The sequence below is a fragment of the Ursus arctos genome, unplaced genomic scaffold (genome assembly GCF_023065955.2).
Source record: "Ursus arctos isolate Adak ecotype North America unplaced genomic scaffold, UrsArc2.0 scaffold_2, whole genome shotgun sequence".
Lineage (NCBI taxonomy): Eukaryota > Metazoa > Chordata > Mammalia > Carnivora > Ursidae > Ursus > Ursus arctos.
In genome coordinates, this window is record NW_026622874.1 from 73,847,188 (window position 1) to 73,867,366 (window position 20,179).

At 36.4% G+C, this 20,179-nt stretch overlaps 1 protein-coding gene across 1 annotated transcript in view; it reads left to right on the top strand.

The window, feature by feature from the left end:
• The window catches only part of ATF7IP2 (activating transcription factor 7 interacting protein 2), a 54,270-nt gene that overhangs the window by 10,486 nt on the left and 23,605 nt on the right, over positions 1–20,179 (top strand). Inside the window, exons 2-6 of the mRNA XM_044391566.3 lie at positions 3,532–4,382; positions 5,421–5,545; positions 9,464–9,598; positions 10,186–10,284; positions 14,092–14,252. Of these exons, the coding sequence (XP_044247501.1) occupies positions 3,542–4,382; positions 5,421–5,545; positions 9,464–9,598; positions 10,186–10,284; positions 14,092–14,252 (1,361 nt within the window). The 5' untranslated portion in view covers positions 3,532–3,541. The remainder of the gene's footprint in view (positions 1–3,531; positions 4,383–5,420; positions 5,546–9,463; positions 9,599–10,185; positions 10,285–14,091; positions 14,253–20,179) is intronic.

A 20,179-nucleotide genomic window follows, 5' to 3' on the forward strand; every position in this document is an offset into this window, starting at 1 on the left:
CTAAGTCTTTTATTTTTATTCTCCCAATAATAAATTTCACTAAACCTCTCTACAATATGTAAACTGTCATTTACCTTTTAGGCAGTTACCAGTACTTAACTTCCCTGAGCGTTTTACTGGCAGTTTTACTTATTTTTCCCTAAGCATACTGGCGATGCAGAGGTTTTCCAAGTGAAGTACCTCTCTATAGTGCCTTAAGTTTTATCAGCTAACAAGCTGCACACTGTTAGGACCAATTTTCTTATGTTTATAAACTTGAAAAATAATTCTCTCTGAGAAAGTGTTCCTATTATATATTCACTCAGGTCTGCTTTTATATATTTTTATAATTGCACAGCTGTGGTGCAGGTCCGTGTCATGAAATAACTTAGATCCGAAGAAGGCTTCTATACCACCAGTAGGCCTCACTATTTCACACATTACCTAGGGGTGCGGAAGGATTTCTCAAGAGAGATTATAACGTTAGCCATTAAAGAAAAAAAAAGAAATCTGTCTGTATTAAAATTAGGAAGATCCAAAGACAAGCCAGAAATGAGAGAAGATACATGTAACTCATACAACAAATGACTGACAGAGGTTTGTTTGTTTGTTTTTAAAGATTTTATTTATTTATCTGACAGAGAGAGACAGCCAGCAAGAGAGGGAACACAAGCAGGGGGGGTAGGAGAGGAAAAAGCAGGCTCCCAGCTAAGGAGCCTGATGCGGGGCTCAATCCCAGGACCCTGGGATCATGCCCTGAGCCAAAGGCAGATGCTTAATGACTAAGCCATCCAGACGCCCCAAGTATTATTATTTTTTAATTTTATTTATTATTTATTTGAGAGCGAGTCAGAGCTAGTGAGAGAGAGCATAAGCACAGAGGAGAGGGAGAGGTAGGCTCCCCGTCAAGCAGGGAGCCCGACATGGTGCTCCATCTCAGGACCCTGGGATCATGACCTGAGCTGAAGACAGATGCTTAACCAACTAAGCCACCCAGGTGTCCCCAGAGGATTATTATTCATAATACATTAAGTTCTCTTAAGAAATACATGAGAAAAGACAACCCAATCAAAAACAAAATAAGCAAGATAGAACCAGGAATTTTGCAGATAAGGAAGTATGTATAGCCAATAAACATAGGAAGATGCTACTAATTAGGGAAATGCAAATTAAGACCATGAGATATATATCTATATCCAAGTAGATTGGTAGAAATTAAGTCTGGCAATATCAAAGGCTTGAGAGGATGTGGATAGTGTTAACTCATTCATTGCCTGTAGGGATGTAAATTGGTACACCTGCTTTGGAAAATAATTTGACTATCTTGAAAATTTGAACATTTTTATATCTTATTGCTACCCAACAAATCCACTCAAAAAATTTTATAGACATGCACCTTGAAACAATAGTCATAGCAATAATGTTAGTAAGTAAAAGAAAACTGGAAGTCACTCAAATATCCTTCATAAAGAACTAGATTAACAGGTTTTGTTATATTGACCCAATGGATCATTATGATGCCATTAAAATGTATGAATTACCGCTATACACAGTTTCATGGATGAGTCTGGGGATGTGCATGAAGAAACGTGTTAGAAAACTGTATGGTTTGCTCAAAAGTAAGCAGAATTAAACTATATTGTTTACGTATTACATTTATAATGAAACTAACCTAAAAAGTAATAGAAGTATAAACTCAAAATTTAGGACAGAAAATTACCTTAGGCTGGGTAAGAAGGGAGGAGGCATGGTGTGGGAAAACTTGGATAAATGCAAGTTACTGGTGGTATTTGGCTGAATGGTGGGTGGTTCAAAGATATTCAGTGTTTTCATATGTTGCCATACTTTATAATTAATGGACATCACACGTCTTGTGTGTGCATCAAATGTAGAGGCGTATTTACTCCAAAGTTTTGAGGGCTTTTCACTAGTTTGGGCCTTTTCTAAAGGCCCTGAGAAAGGACCATAGCTATGTATTCACATGATTGGTAGTTTTTGTAAGATTTATGAAAGTAAGATATTTCAACTATAATCATTTAGGACTACTGTCTCTCTTCATCTTGATTTCTCCTTACCTTTGTGTCACCTGGCAGTAGAGTAGCTTCAGGCACTTTGTGATTGGGGATATACTTAGTGTGAGTTTAAATAGGATATATTTGTGGTTCATAGTCACTTTTGAATGTAGGTAATTATTGCCTGTTGGCCTGACTGTGATGGGAATATTGTCTACGGTGTCTGGCATCTGAAATATACGGGGAGTGAAGAAGCCACGAATTGAAACTTAGGAAGCCAGAATGTAGTCAGGAAAAAATATTCCAAGTAACTAATGTTTAAAAACATAAGAAGTTTTAGTTCTCATGGATTTCTAGTCAAAAGAACTTCTCTTTTTGTTAGAAAAATGATAGCATATTCATCTAAAAATTCATCAGACATTTTTTTCATTTTTGATACAAATTGTCTTTAAAATAAAATAAGAATTTTTGTATTTATAGGGCACATAGCTGTACAGTACCAACAAGAAGTATGTCTTTACATGAAGCTGATTGTTTTATGTATCCAGATTATCAGTTAAAGTTTAATCAACCATGCTAATGGGGCACCAGGTGGTTCAGTTGGTTAAACATCCAACTCGACGTGGGCTCAGGTCTTGATCTCAGGGTTATGAGTTCAAGCCCTGCATTGGGCTCCACACTGCTGGGCATGGAGCATACTTAAAAAGAAATGGGTTATTTGTGCCTTCAAAAGTCCTAGATTCTGTCTTTTCAGTTTAATAAGCTCTCTATAGTTTGTTAGATAACTGGCATATCATGCCCGTACACACATATTTTTTTCTTTTTTTTGTCGTTTTTATTATGTCTTTGATTGCCTTGTAACTTCACAGAGTTATTTCCTTTAAACCATTTATCTACCTACCTACAGTTTAGATCACACTTGATAGAGATAAACACTAAAATATTTTTCTCTGCTATGTAGATTTTTATTAAATTATGAAAAATAATTAAAAGCTCACTTGGCTTTCTTGTTTGAACTGGCATCATGTTGTGCGTCTTTAGCACTCATTTTATACTCCTAACTATTGGGAATTACTCCTGCAGTACCATTTATTTTGGCAATTTGAACATTAGGAAAGCTTTAAGAAGGTGCCACTAGGTATAGAAAATGCAAAATTCTTTGTGAAACATTGAGTTTTGCTTTTACGAAGAAATGTAATTTAATCTTTGGATCATGTAAGGTATGGCCTGCTTGGATTATTGAAACCAGACTTTAACGGTCATGCCAGTGCAGTGATACAAAAAGTGTCCAGATAAAATTAACAGGCTTAGTATCAAGTAGAGGCTTAGAGACAATATAAAGTTTGAATTTATATAGTTTAGATTTATAGAAAAAAATTAAAACTGTACATTTTCAGTGACAGATGAAAATGGATGTAACTTTCAAGAAAAATCATTATCTAAATCTCTAGAAATAGTTTGAACATTATTTTAATATTACAAATAAATAAGCTTTTGTCTGTTAGAGAAGTGCATTTAAATATGGTATTTTAAATTCTAGGGTATAAAAGATGCCAAGTCCAGATAGAAGCAAGCGGAAGATACTAAAAGCCAAAAAAACAATGCCTGCGAGTTGCCGGAAGCAAGTAGAGGTCCTGAATAAGTCAAAGAATGCCGAAGCACTGAAGACAGCACCTGGGAATAATGTGTCAAGTGGTAATCAGAATTCAAGTATCGATGTCATGAATAGCAAATACGGACATTCTGAAAATGGTGCTTCCTTATTGGACTCTAACAAAAATTCAATATGCTCAGAGAAGAGTAAAGTATTTTCTCAGAATGTAATGAAACCACTAGAAATTGTTGATTCAGAAACAAGATTGGAATACACTGAAGAACAAGTTGTGTGCCCTTACCAAAAGCCAAGTAAAACAATAGATTCTTCCAGGAAACTCTTTACACCAGAGGCAAAAGATGCACAAAACACTTCTGAAAACCATATTGAATGTCCGACAGATGTAACAAAATCCTGTTTTGAACAATGTGAAGAAGACTGTAATCTGAAATCCATTTGTTGTCCATCCAGTGTCTTGAGTGGTATGGTTCAAATGCCAAAAACTACAGTAAACAATACCTTGGATGATCACAGAATCAACAAGATAGTTTCCTATTTAGAATCAAACTCCAACTCTGAGTCATGTGATAAAAGTCAAGGTGACTTTTTAAGTTCAGATACCCGTTTTGTGCCTGTTGATAAAATACCTAAGTTGGTGAATTCAGTCATTTCCAGTAACTGTGCTGCCGACATTTTGAAAAGTGAAGAATCCTGTAGAACCTGTCATTCCAGCATTTCAAATTGTGAAAGTAGAGACTCAACACAGCTGTCAGCACTTGACACTGATAGTGATAACAGTAAGTGTATACTTGTGCATCTTTTGGAGAAATTAAAATAGTCATTGTCACTTTCCTTTTGGGGGATTTTTTTTTAGCCTCAGATATAGAAACCATGGAATAATATAGCCAGGGAAAAAGTAAATGATGACAGTGATCATTTCAGAGTATCTTGTTTCTAAACCATTTGGGGTGAGGAGGGGAAAATGGTATCCTCCATATCTGAAGGGAAGTAAATTCTGGCAAAGAAGGAATCAATCGCTTTCACTTGAGCGTTCAAAAAATCAAAAGGTGACTTCTGGCAATTGTTTGGTTTATTTCATCTGCATCTCTTCTTATTTTGAAATTTTATTTATTAGGTTAATAAGGAGGCTAGTTGAGTGAGTTTTTTAAATTATTCGTGGACTCATTCCTTTTATAGAATTGACCTGTAAATCATGTGCCAAGTGTAAGCTGATACATTATAGGTATGTATTACAGATAAACATACATCCGTGTCTGTGGGGAGTGGCAGAGAAACATCAAAGAGCCAACCAATGAAATTCTAGAGTTATAAAATAATTAAAATAGCAAAAATAATTTTCATTCAAAGTAGGATATTTTTTGTAAATTAATAAAATGTAAGAAAAAACATTTCGTAGGATAAATTTTGTGTTCTTTTCTAGGCTACATAGTGATCATTTAATAAAATGGATTTAAAATTACTTAAAAATAACAGGATCACCTATTAAAAATATGTCCGACTGCCTAAGTCACTGTATAAAAATAATGTAAGACCACTTAAGTAACTAGAGGACTAAGTGCTATATAAGTTATTCAGTTTTTATCAGTATTAAATAGGTATTAAATAAGGCTGGAAGGAGAGTATGAGACCAAAGATAATCATTTTTTTTAAGGTTAGTTTATCACAGTTTTTTAGACAATTACATTTGCTAAAAAAATCTGCTTTGGTCACATTTTAGTTTTTCTGTTTCCTTAGAGAGTCCCTGGATTAGAGAATTCCTTTTTTCTCTCCTTAGAAGGAATATTTTTACTTTCTGATCTTTCCATTTCCCCAAGGCCATCATCAAAAGAAGAGGATGTTTTTAGAAAACAAAGAAAATGTTAAGCGCATGAAAACTTCAGAGCAAATTAATGAAAATATTTGTGTAGCTCTGGAAAAGCAAACAGCATTGCTGGAACAGGTAAACTATTGGGGCTTATATATTTGCTTCAGAAACTTCTCATTAGTAAAAATGGTAAAATTTAATTGATCTCCATGATGATTTAGTACAGAAGACTTTCACTTGGTGCAAAGGTGGCATATGAAACGGAATCAACCGATGGAGGAATTAGGGAAAGAGAATTGTTTACATTACAAAAACATATGCAGAGTAACCTACAGAATCATGTGTAGGTAGAGTGCTGTATTAGAAGGAGAATGGACTTTTTAGTTATTATTACATTTAAATGTCTTAGAAAGTCAGACACTGCCTGACCTTAAGCTTTGCTGAATAATTCAATCTCTTTTGTTCTGGTTTTGGGGTTCTCCGATCTGCAGCTACAGCCTTTTGTATACCTCATCGCAGTTGACCCCTACTTCATGGACTCACACAACCCAGAAGTCCATCATAAAGTTCTGCTGAATTTGGGTTTACTTGCCCTAATTTCCAGGTTTACACAGATAGGTTGCATTTTCTGATACTTTGGTTGAGAGCGTCATCAAACGCACATCTTGCTTTCATTTTGCCCCATTGTATTTCATTGTACTGCAGTTTCCCATGTCTGATCAACTCTTGAGTTAAGTGTAAGAGCTTCAATTTTAATAGGTCCTGTAATGAGGACCTGTTTTGCTATTTTACTACCACTAGAATTATTCAACTGAAAGTCATTATGTGGTAGATTAATGTCTGTCAACTATAATGGACCAAAATGGCTGAAGCCAAACTATCCTGCTGTTTCAGAAACAAAAACACTACTGTTTTCTAAAACAGACCCTTACAATTATATAGTTATATATGATATGAATATGTATTCCCGTAAATAAATGGAAACCTTTTTGAAAGATCATGCAGAACCAGCATGAAAGGTGAGTCAGCAGATTTTCCCTTTCTACTTTGTCTTTTCTTCCAGGAAGACCAAAGGAAACACTAATAAAAAAATATGTAAATATTCTGTTATTTGCAGGAAAGGGGTAGCAGAATTATGGTGAGCATAGATGTAGCTTAAGAAAAAAGTTGGGGATTCCAGCTGTGCCTTATTCCCATTGATTAGTGGCTAAATTTAGAAATAAGTTCTGAGAGGGACGTAGAAAGACAAAATTTAATCTTTGAATATTTTGGTGTCCCTGGCATGGAAAAATCAGTTTTCATTCATTACTATTATCTGTTTCACAAAATACTTGGTCTGAGTTGACACAGAAGATGGTCCTTCCCAACAAGGTTGGATGAATGCAGTTTATTTTGTTTTCTTCACCATCACCTCCTCCCTCCCCGAAGTGTCTTGCATATTCTTCAGAGATAGCTTGGGTTTTAGCTAATTACTATCTTTTTACCTACCTCCAAATGGCTAGCTTTCCATCATTTGATATTTTAATTCCTGTCCAAAGAGTTAACTCTCTAAACCACATCTATTTGGGGTTTTTTGTTTGTTTGTTTGTTTGTTTGTTTGTTTGTTTGAATCCCAGTGAAAATAGGGTCTACCATTCTAACATTATTCTTCCCTAACAAAGTCCCAGAGCTATTGACTCTTCTTTTTTGAGATTTTTATATGGATCTTGGCCTTGTTGATTCTAATTAAATTACTGAAGTGGAGTTTTTCTTCTAAAATCCAAGTTATTCATTCTACGTACCATCTTGGAAAGTTGAGGCAGATTGGAAATATATAATTGCTAGCCTTTCTTCAATCTTTGGGCTACTTTCACTGCCATCTGCAAATTGTACCTAGGATTTCCATCAGATACCATAATTTTGGACACACTACCATCAGCAGGACATTTATGAAGTATTTGGTGGTGGTTATTGTGTCTTTTTTATGAATACCATCACCACTAAATAAGAACAAATGTCCACTCTGACCAAGAGAAACAACCCGTGGATGGGCATTTAGTCCTTTTAACTAACCAAGTTTTAAGAGTCTGCCTCCATCTGGGTCACCGGGAGTATTTACTTGTTTAAATTGTGGTTTATTGAACTCACTAGTAGTTGAAAACTGTTGTTTTAGGCTACTCTTTTCTCTAACTTCCCTAATAAGAATTACTGGTGGTGCTTTTTAATTAGACAGCTTTCCAGGCCCCAGGAAATTCTGTTTGGTGAATCCAGGCTAGGGCTTAGGAATCTGTGAGTTTTAACAAATATCCCATGTGTTACCAGGGAATTTTCACAAACACTGTGTGATCTCTGCTTATTAGCAAAACAGTATTTCCACATTCAGAACATTAGAGAGTTTCTCCAAGATTCATCTGAGTATGAGCTTTACATCTTGACCCCAGCCCTTGAACTGGCAAGCCTGTAGTAATCCATCAAAACCACACATAGGGGGCGCCTGGGTGGCACAGCGGTTGGGCGTCTGCCTTCGGCTCAGGGCGTGATCCCGGCGTTCTGGGATCGGGCCCCACATCAGGCTCTTCTGCTATGAGCCTGCTTCTTCCTCTCCCACTCCCCCTGCTTGTGTTCCCTCTCTCGCTGGCTGTCTCTCTCTCTGTCAAATAAATAAAATCTTTAAAAACAACAACAACAACAACAAACCACACATGGGTAACAGGTGTCGCCTGTCAGTAAAGATAGTATGTTATTTTGAGCACTTATTAGTTGAATCAAATACTTAAAGGTTTGACAGTAAAAATGATAATCGTGTCTAATGTTGAGAAATCACTGAAGAAATGTTAAGCGTTACAGAAAAAATCAAGTAGATGATAATGTTGAAGAGCAGGAACAATTGGAAATGAGAAGGGAACCTTGAGAATAATCACAATTTCTGAATAACCCTAATCATCCCACGATACCAGTATAAAAGAGTTTACCATAGAAGCCTTGTGTTCCAGTTTCAAACACCAAGAAGCAAGAATTTAGGGGAAAGATACAAATATTACTAATAAATACGTTGGGTGTATCATGATAGGTTTTGTTATTAAGAGACACTACCTACTCTGTTACGAAAGCAGCTTACAGGAGGATACAAATTCAGCAAAAATCACAGTGGGTATTTCTGAATATACGGCTCAGCAGAGCTGTTCGTATCAGTGGGCATTGAGATTAATTATGCTCCCTGAAAACAGGCCTGTCTATTTTCTAAAAAAACAGCCAGATAATGAAATGCATTAATGTTTCAAGTGATAGCTACTATACACTGTTAGAAGAGCATGCATTATGCCAAATAGCATTAGTCACTACCTAATTAGTCCTGACCTCTTCATTTTAACAGTAACAAAGTCACTCCCTAAAAAACCTATGCAAGTAAAGTAGATTATCTTGCATATTTATTTCCTTTATATCAATTCACTGTATTCTATTTTATGGAGCTCTTTCACATATTAACCTTTTATACTCTTATAAAAATCCTATGAACATCACATGTTCAACGTTGTATTACCTACCCACATGTGGAAAAGGAAGATGAAGCTGAGAGGTGTTGTGACTTCCCAGAGGTCATACAGCTTTGTTAATGGCTGGGTCAAGGCTCAGACTTTCGTCATTTGTTTCATATCCACTGTAGACCAACCAACCGTTTTCACTGGGCTCTGGCTTTCAGATAAGTGGAGTTCCTTTTTATGGAATACATGGTTTCAATTATGCTCATTAAAAAATATAAGTGCAATATAGGCTTTTACCTTTCCTTTAATATGTATTATGGAATTCAGCTGAAACTGTAGGAAATGAAAATTAGCCCTGGGAGAATAAAATTTATGTTCTGACATATCCATATATTTAGATACTGGGTGTGTTTTGCTAAATTTGATATTCAAATTTCTGGTAATATAAATATAAACATAAAAATGTGAAAATGTATATTTTATCGGTTACAGTAAATCCAGAAAAGAACAAAGCTATTTTTAAGGAGTAGAAAATAAAATTGCTTTTAAATTTGAAATGTGGGGTGTTCTGGTTTTTATTTTAAAATTCTAGGTCAAACATTTGATTCGACAGGAGATCTGTAGTATAAATTACAAACTATTTGATAATAAGCTGAAAGAATTGACCGAACGCATTGGGAAGACGCAGTGCAGGAATAAGCATGAAGCAATAGCTGATGAACTCTTCGTAAGTTTCTCATTTCATTTGATTTCTTTTCAAGTAGAATTTGGTGATATTTTACAGGTTAGGAAAGGAAAACAAGAAAACAGACCCAAGTCTGATCCTTGAGCACAAGCCTGATGTACTGTTCCGTAGGTAGTAGAGTTTATTAGCAATATTGGCCCTTGTGAAATACTTTTGGAAATATTATTCTGTGTTCTTCTGTTATCAGTTATTCTCTGTCAATTGACAGGCTTAATATATGGGCAGTTTCTTTTAATTCAAAATATATTCTGTATTAGAGCTTGTACAGTGTGTTCGTCCCGGGGTTTTTGTTTTGTTCTAATCTTCTAGGGTTACTTGCTGATTGGTGTTTCTACCAACATTAATTTTATTGTGGCTCAATTAAAAGTTTGATGTTTTTATCTTCCATTCTTGTATGTCATACTGGCATCAAACATGACGTAAATCTTTGCTTATATAAGAATTTCTCATTTATTTGTGTGGATGCCTAAGTCTTACGAGACTGGTTTGGCAGATACATAGTTTTCCCTCCACCTCTATATATTATTTAGTACTCTGGTTTTGTATGTGTTTTTCTCTTTTTCTTCTAGGCAAAAATATCAAAACTTCAAAGACGTATTAAAGCAGTATTGCAATCTCAAAAGAATTGCTTGGAACCAAATGTACTAACCAGTAACACAGCCTGTAAGGTTGGTATAAACGCATGCAAGTTTTAATTGCCTCATTGATCCACCATTATAGGTAGTTGGATTTTAAGATAGGAAATATATTTCCAAACGAAGAAGGCTTTAAAGAAAAATTTATATATATATATTTTTTAAAGATTTTATTTATTTATTCGACAGAGATAGAGACAGCCAGCGAGAGAGGGAACACAAGCAGGGGGAGTGGGAGAGGAAGAAGCAGGCTCATAGCGAAAGAGCCTGATGTGGGGCTCGATCCCACAACGCCGGGATCACGCCCCGAGCCGAAGGCAGACGCCCAACCGCTGTGCCACCCAGGCGCCCCAAGAAAAATTTATATTTAGAATGTCCCTGTGAGGCTGGCTCTGGAGAGGATGCCCTCAGGTGGCCAGAAGTCAGTGCTACTTGCATGTCTTTCATCGAGTGAGTAGCGGGGTGATTTGTGACCCCACTGTTTTCTCATGATAAAAAGTTTCAAACAGATACTACAGCAAAGCTGACAAAATTTTACAGGGAACATTTGTATACAGAGCACCTAAATTCTACCTTTACTATTTTAATATGTTTATTTTTGTCCTATACCTGTCTGTTCATCTCCTAAGCCATCTTTATATTAGGTACATTCATAAATACTATTTTTTTGTATCAAAATGCACTTTGCAGCAGCAGGGGTATCATTAGAGTTTGGTATCCATTTATATTTTCTATGTAAAATTTGAATATAGTCTTCAGTATACATTCACTGACTTTTTTCTTGCAGTCTAGTTGCTTTGGTGTGTCATATTTATGCTAGCCTCAGTAAATGAATTGGGAAGCATTCCGTCCCCTATTTTCTGAAAGTCTGTGTAAGATCTTTTTACTTCCTTAAATGTTTGATAGAATCCATCTCTGAAGACTATCTGGGCAAGGAGCTTTCTTTGTAGGAAGACTTTTTCTTGAAATTCAATTCCTTAATAGGTAAGGGGCAATTTGGATTTTTCTATTTCCTCTCATATCAGTTTTGAAAGTTATCTTCACAAAAAATGTGTCTCTTCTATCTAAGTTGTTGAATTTGTTGACAAATTATTGACAAAATTTTTCTGCCCTTTTAATATTTGTAGATCTAGAGTGATATACTGTTTCATTTCTGATACCAATAATCTGTTTTTTTTCTTGATCAGTCTTGACTAGGGTTTTAAAAATCTTAGTCTCTCTTCCTTGTCTCTTTTCTGTTTTTTATAATTCCTTTCCTTTTACTTACATTGGATATAACTTATTCTTTTTCCAGGTCCTTAAGAGAGAAAGAACATTAATTTTTAATCTTCTTTTCTACTAGAAAGCATTTAAAGCTTTGAATTTCCTTCTAAGCACTGCTTTCCCAAGCATTTTCTAAGCATCTTCTCAGTGATTAGATGTACTTTTTTTTTTTTTTTTTTTTTTTTTTTTACAATTTATTTATTTAGAGGGACGCCTGGGTGGCTCAGTTGGTTAAGTGGCTGCCTTTGGCTCAGGTCATGATCCCGGGGTCCTGGGATCGAGTTCCCCATGGGGCTCCTTGCTCAGTGAGGAGCCTGCTTCTCCCTCTGCCTGCTCTGCCTGCCTCTCCCCTTGCTTGTGCTTGCTCTCTGACAAATAAATAAAATCTTTTTAAAAATTATTTATTTAGAGAGAGTGCATGAGCATGTCTGAGTGGGGGGAGGGGCAGAGGGAGAGCATCTCATCCCCGGTGAACATGGAGCCCAATTTGGGGCTCAGTCTCATGACCTATGAGATCATGATTTGAGCTGAAACCAAGAGCTAGACAGTTAACCAGCTGAGCCATTCGAGCACCCCTGGACATTGCACTTCTGACTACAGAGATTATAATCTTTGATGTACTGTATTTTTTTTTAAGATTTTATTTATTTGAGAAAGAGAGCACAAGCAGAGGGATGGGCAGAGGGAGAGGGAGAAGCAGACTCCGGCTGAGCAGGGAGCCCAATGGGGGACTCGATCCCAGGACCCCTGGATCATGACCTGAGCCGAAGGCAGATGCTTAACCGACTGAGCCACCTAGGTGCCCATTTGGTTTTCTTTAGTTGAAAATAATTTATAACTTCTCTTGTGGTATTATTCTTTGACCCATGGGTTATTTAGAAGTGTGTGTTTAATTTCCAAACATTTGGGACCTTTCTAAGTATCTTATTTTTATTGATATCTAATTTCATTTTGATCAGAGAACATACTGTGTAAAATTTCTGTCTTGAGAGTTGACACTTACTTTATAGCCCAAGATATGCTTTCCCTTCCTTGGTGAATGTTCCATGTACACTTGAATGTTGGATGTAATGTTGTATAAATGTCACTTTTGTGTTAATTTTGCCACAGTGGTTGATAATGGTGAATAATGACCCACAAAAGATTTCCATGAATTAACCCCCAGAACCCTATGTTACTTTTTGTGTTAAAAGAAGCTCACAGATGGGGAAATTATCCTGGTGGGCTCAGTGTAATCACAAGGGTCCTTACAAAAAGGAATCAGGAAGGTCAAAGGCAGAAGAAAGAGATGGGACAATGGAAGCAGAGGTTGGAATGATTGCATTGAAGAAGGAGGAAGGGGCTATGCGCCAAGGAATTCTGGTAGCTTCTAGAAGCTGGAAAAAAGGAAACACTCCCCTGAAGCCTCCAGAAAGGATGTAGCCCTGCCAGCAACGCTGATGCTTCAGTAATCCTTGCCCATGGCTGTCCCAAATGAGGGATGATAGTCTCACTGCTGTTTCAGCTGTGGAGTCCTGGGGTTTGGTCCCTGGCTGGGCTTTGCCAATACGGTGACTGCAGCCAGTTAGGTCCACTGCTGCCCCAGTATGGCTGCTGATTTTGCAGGTGTGGAGTAGAGGTTCAGCCACCCCTGCTCTAGGCCTGGGGAGAAGGACGAGTCCCTGGCATTTGTGGCACCCATTGTGTAGGATATATGGATAATAAAAGAACACTGAGGGAGCTCACTGTGCTTTCTGTCTGCAATCTCAAGATCCTCAGGCATCCTGGCCTTTTCTTGCCACCTTTCAGAGGCATTTTGTGTTTATCTGTTGAATTATCTCCAGGGTTTTTCATTATGCTTAGATGAGAGTAGCAGGGGAAAGTGAGCCACTTTGTCCTGGAACTGAAAGGATACCAAATATTTTTTGCTATTGTTTTCCAAATGTTGTTAGAACCTATTTCTACATAAAGAATCTGCAACCGTAATAACATTTCAGAATTCTGCCTTTGCCTATGGGCATCTTTGTTCATGTTATCCACCAGAAAAGCTCATGAGTTGGGCAGTCAGTTTGACCCTTCTGCATTAATATAGACATATTTTTTTTAAACTGCACATTCTCAACCAAAGCATGGTCTAAGTGTTTCAACTTCCAAGTTTTAAACAAAGCTCATCAACTGTAAGAAGAAGTTGGAAATTGGATTTATTTCTTCTCTTCACCATTATTAGGTGTGTGATGAAAGTAAAAGTGTGCTTGTTACAGTCTAATGTTTCTGAGTTCCTAAAACTTAGTCTAATAGGAATAAAATGTTGTCTAAGTTCTTAGCTGTGTGTTTTTCCTTTTCACCCAAGCTAGGAAGTTGATTTGTACTATCATTATTTTTATTTCTTAGAGGTATTTTTAAAATTCATTTTGGCAAAGACACTGCAGGCATTGTCATGTGCCATTGAAATACATATAATTTAACATATGTTTTGCCATATGTATTCAAGAATATTTTGAGAACATTTTCCAAGTGAAATTTTACCTATCAATTTTGTGTGGAAGAACACAAATGGTAACACTCCCTTTAACTGCTTTTTCTTCACCCAATTAACAGGTTACAAATTCAGAGACCATGAATTTGGAAAAGAATCCAGAGTCAATCAGTAGTCCCGATGAACGACAGACTTCTGTGAGCTCTGAACCTTCCAACCCTTTAGAAAAAGCGGATGAAAAGGTTAATTTATCAAGGAATCACGATGAGGCTGTTTCGGAAAGGTAGGCCTTTCTACAAAAATGCATAAAGTTCTCTAACTGTACTTGTAAACATACAGTTTCTCAGTTAAGAATGAAGCAGCTTAAAAGTTCATATTCATTCTTGTCTGTTATGAAGGAATGGAATTAGTTATCCAGAGCTTTAATCGTTGTTTTAAAAGTACTAAATAGGGGTGCCTGCCTGGGTCAGTCCATAGAGCATGCGACCCTCGATCCTCTGGGTAGTGGGTTTGAGCCTCACACTGGGGTAGAGTTTACTTAAAAAAAAAAAAAAAAAAACAGTACTAAATAAAATTTTGAATCGACCAGGGGAGTGGGTTTTCCGTTGTGGTGTGTTCCATCTTTGGTACGGTAATCGGAGTGATCGCTTGATCCTTCCTGTGCTTTGTGTTCTAAACATGGAAAAGTCAAGGTCCTATAAAACAGCGGCTTACAAAAGTTACAGAGAAGAGTAAGGCTAGGAAAGTAAGAGTAGGAAAAAAGTGCCTAAAAGTATTCGATTCCTACAGGATGACAGCATTGTCATGAATCATGATAACTTCATATTACCGTGAACAGGTTAATTTATTTGCCTCATTGAGTCGAAAAGCAACCAAGACACCTAACCTCTGATCTAGTCTTAAAGATTCAGGGCTGGTAGGGAAAAAGTCATTTAGTTTAACAAAGAGACATGATTGGTGATTCCTGCCTAGCCAAATATTGGGGGAGGACCATTTTTATGGATTCTTTTCTTTGGTCTGGTGATTTGCAAGGTTTGGAGCTTTATAGTATTATTTATTTATTCTTAACATTAACTCCTTAAGATATCTTCAGGTTTTCCTTTTATATGTTAAATTATACTCCAGCTTTTAAAAAGAGAAAAATACATAACCAAAAATAAGGAATTATTTGAAGAACACCACCCTTTCCCCAAATCGCTATGCGTACTCAAGGAGGCCACAAAATGAAGGAGACACATTACAAATCTATACCATTTGCAGATCCTTGATTTGGGGGAATTTACATGCAGTTTTGACTCTTCAGAAGAAATCCTAATATTGCATGATACTGAGTCCTGCATTTTAGTTTTGAGCCAGGACGCTGCTATAAAGAAGGCATTTATTTAGTTTGTGAATGCAAGAGTCACATCTCGGTATTTGTTGTTACCACTCTTAAGCTGTGTGCTGAAACTCATTCAGTGACAAAAAAGAAAAATAAAATGCTAGTGATAAAAGTGAAAAAGTGAAGACCCCATTAAGATAGCATTTTGTAGATTACTAATATGCCAAAGTTATCAGTGGCTTCTATCTATGATATGAACAGTCTGCCTTATGTGCTATAATGAAGGGAGAACGTGCAGTTCATGAAACCTGTCCCAGGCAGCCATGCTAATAACAAGTGTATACAACTTGACCCTGATGGCTGGATTCAGTGGTGAGTTTTATAAAACACGGAAGAAAGAAACAACACCAGTTTTAAACAAACTTCCAGAAAAATAAAGAGGGAATATTTTTCAGTTTGTTTTATGAGAGTAGATACTAAAATCTAGTATAATTATGATATTCTGATATTAAAATCAATTTTAACATTTTACAGAAATGGAAAATTACAGTCCATTTTTACCCATGAAATAGATGCAGATATCCTAAACAAGATGCTAGTAAAGCCAAGTTCAACAATCTATAAAAGATTGTCTCAGGAATGCTACAAGATTGGTTCAATAATAAAAAATCAGTTAATGTAATTTGCCAGAGCAAGAATCATTATTAACTCACAATAGAGATAGGATTTGATAAAGTAACCTGTTTATGATTAAAAACAAATTCTTTGCAAAGTTGGAATAGGGAGGTAACTTCCTTACTCTGGTAAGGAGTATCTACAAAAACCCTAAAACAGATCTGATGGTCAAATATCAGAAGTATTTCCTTTGAGATACAAAGTAGAAGGAAGCCTGCTCTCACCACTTTAACATTATACTGGATCTCTTGGCTAATGAAAGAGAAAGAGGTCAATACAGAAAGGATTGGAAAAGAAGGAAGAAATATCATTACTGTTCTTGGATGACTGGGGTAGGTATATGATGTAGGGAATCCAAAGTAACTTACGGGTCAATTGTTAGGATTAACAAGAAGTTAATAAAATTGCCAATCTCAAATACATAAGAAATTATATTCTTGTATATGAGATACAATTAGGGAATTAAAAGACATTTTTAAAAGATATGCTACCAATACAGTAGTATCAAGCCTAGGAATACACTTAACAAGACATGTAATAACTGAAGAAAATTATAAAACTTTGAGAGATATTAAGGAAGAGTTCATTGGAAAAATGAACATGTTTATGGGTTGAACAATGCAGTATTTATAGAATGATTTGACTTTTGTTCAAATTAATTTATAGAATGCAATTTCAGTCAGTTTTCCAGTGTGTAATTTTGTGGAACTTGACAAGCTGATCGATTCTAAAATGTGTATGTAAATACAGTGGATTAAGAGACCAAGATATCCATCAACTACAGAAACAAAAAGGAAGGAATTTGCCATCAGATGTCAGGACACTACAAAACAACAGCAGTTAGAATAATGTGATATTACTCAATTCAAGTGGTTGACAAATAGAGCAGCATGACGGAGAATCCAGAAGCCCAGGCACATATGTATATGTGGTATGTGATGGAGACTGTATGTCACACCATTTGGGAAATGATTGACTTCTAGAAAACGGTGCAGTTACTTTGCTATTCATGTTGAGGAAAATAGAAAAGACATTGGATCTCTATGTAGACTGCACATAAAAATCAATCTTCTGTGGATTAAGGAACTCAAAGGAAAATTACAAAGCTTTTAGAAGGTAATATAGAACGTCCTCCTGAACTTGGCATAAGAAAGTATTTCTTAAAACACAAATACCTTTGCAATAAAAAAAAAAAAATTGATCCATTTTACCCTATTCAAATTGGAAACTTCTCTCAAGGGGCGTCTGGGTGGCTCAGTCATTAAGCGTCTGTCTTCGGCTCAGGTCATGATCCCAGCGTTCTGGGATCAAGCCCCGTATCGGGCTCCCTGCTCGGCGGGAAGCCTGCGTCTCCCTCTCCCACTCCCCCTGCTTGTGTTCCCTCTCCCGCTGCCGATCTCTCTGTCAAATAAATAAATAAAATCTTAAAAAAAAAAAAAAAGAAAGAAAGAAACTTCTCTCAAGCCACAATAATTTTAGTGAGAAGACAGGCCATCAAGTGGGAGAAGACACTTGCAGCACACAGAACCTCTATGGACCTAATACCAGAGTATATAGAAAGAACTTCAAATCAATGAGTAAAAGCCAGATAATACAAAAGAAAAATGGGCTAAAGACTTGTACATCTACTTCACAAAAGAGGAATTCCAAATGACCAATAATAAACAGCTGAAAAGGTGCTCATCTACATTAGTAATCAGGGAAATGCAAATTAAAGCCCCAGTGAGATACCTTTTCATAATCCGGTAAGGAGAAGTAAAACATTTTAAAATTTGACAATACCAGGTATATTGATGAGGTTTTGAAATAAAGGGAACTGATTTTATTTAACAACATTTTTGTTGTTAGAAGAGTAAATTGGTATAATGCTTTAGAAAATATTTGGCCTTATCTAAAAATATTGAAGATCTGACTATCCTTTGACCTCACAGCCCCATCCTTTGATACGTGCCCTCTAAGGGTGTACGAGGATATATGTGGAGGCATGTGTATTAGCATTTTCCATAATCTTTGAAAATTAGAAGGACAAAAAGCCCATCTCCAGTAAATCCATACAGTGGAATTCTGTATATTAGTGGCAGTGGAAGAACTGCAGTCACATGCAGCAGAACGAGTTAACTCCCGCAAAAATATCCTGGAAAAGCAGACTCAAACAGTAGGACTCCATTCCAATAAGGGTCAGAGATAGCCAGAAAAAAAATAAATTATACAGGAAATCAAGGGTAGATGGTAAATCTAAAGACTAAAACAAAGAAATTAGCACTACAGATGCTATTTACGGAGGAGATGTGGGATACAGGATAGAGGCATGTGGGTTTCTGAAGTGCTGGTCATATAAAATGATTTTACCTGAGTGGTGGCTACATGCCTAATAATTATTTATTAAACTACGCATGTGCTTTTAATCCAATTCGGAAATAGTTATCTATTCATTAGAAAATTTAGTTTATGTTTGGTGTAATCCTACTGAAATATGTGAGTTCAGAACTACTTGTTTTCTTTTATCCCATCTATTTTATGGGCCTTTCCCCTATATGTGTCTGTGTGTCTATTTCAGCCTTCTTTTGAATTAATCCTTTTTTTTTCTTTCCCCATTACCTTGTTAATTACACATCTTTTATTATTTCTTTAGAAATTGTCCTAAAAATCATGATTTGGATTCTTGGCTCTAGCAATTAGAATCCAATAGGAATTACTACTTTTGCCATTTTGTAGGTAACGCTTGACCTTAGAATCCTATAACATTTACCGCTCCCCCTCCATCTTTTGTGTTTTCACAAATTTTAATTTCACATTACAGTTGACCATCGAACAATGTCATTGAGCATTGACCCCTCATGGTCAAAAATTCATGCATAACTTTTGACTCCCCCCAAATTTAACTATTAATAGTCTACTGTTGACTGGAAGCCTTACTGATAACATAAACAGTCAGTTAAACATTTTGTATATGCTGTATATTATATACTATATTCTTATAATAAGGATACCTAGAGAAAAGATTATTAAAAATCATAAGAGAAAATACACTTAAGAGTATTATACCTTATTTATTGAAGAAAACTCATGTGTAAGTGGACCTGCACAGTTCAAACCCTTGTTGTTCAAGGTCAGCTGTATTTTAAGTCTCACAAGATGATACCACTATCTTGTACAGTCATTATTCATTTAGAGTTATCCACCTATTTACCCCTTCTGTTGCTCTTCATTTCTGCCTATATTTCCACCTTTCTACCTGGGAAAGTTTTCCTTCTGCCTGAAGAACGTTGTTATTTCTTTTTTTAGTTTTGCTCAAGATAAAGTCTGTCAGGTTTTTTTGGTCTGGAAATAATTCCATTTTGTCTTTTTTTTAAAGGATACTTTAACATGAGTATTGAATTGTAGGTAGTTATTTCCTTTCAGAACTTTCAAGATGTCATTACATGTCTTTTGATTTCTGTAATTTCTGTTGAAAAGTTAGCTTCAGTCTTATTGTGGCTTCGTTGAAGATAATGCCCGTATTTCTGCTTTTAAGACCTCCTCCTTCACTTCGGTTTTCATTAGTATACTATACGATGCTAGCTGTGGGGGCTTGGGTTTAGGGTTTGTTTTTTAAGTTATCTTGATTGGGGCTCACGTTGTTCATGAATCTGGTTTTATGTCTTCCATTATCTTTGGAAAATTCTTAGCCGTTCTCTCTTCAGATTTTCCTTCAGCACCATTCCGTCTCTTCTCCCCTTCAGTATTCCAGTTACATGCTTCCCCACACACCATCCTTCAGTCTGGATGTTTTCTACAAACTGTTCTCCAGTTGATGAATCCTCTCTTCAGCTGGATCCAAGTGGCTGTTAAACCCATGTATGGAATTGTTAATTTCGGTTTGCTTAATTTTCGGTTACCCCTTTCCATTTTATTCTTTTTATTTTTTTAGAGAGAAAGGGCGTGTGCATGCATGGGGCGGGGGGGACAAAGGGAGAAGGGACGAGGGAATCTTAGGCAGGCTCCACACCCAGAGCTGAGCCTGACATGGATCTCGATCTTACAGCCCTGAGATCATGACCTGAGCTGAAATCAGGAGGCGGGCGGACTCTTAGCTGACTGAGCCACGCAGGCTCGCCGTTGTTGTATTCTTTTCTACAGATAGAGATTCTCTGGTGAAATTCTTCGTCTTGTCCATGTGTTGAACATTTTTTTTTTTTTAAGAATTTATTTATTTATTTGACAGAGATAGAGAC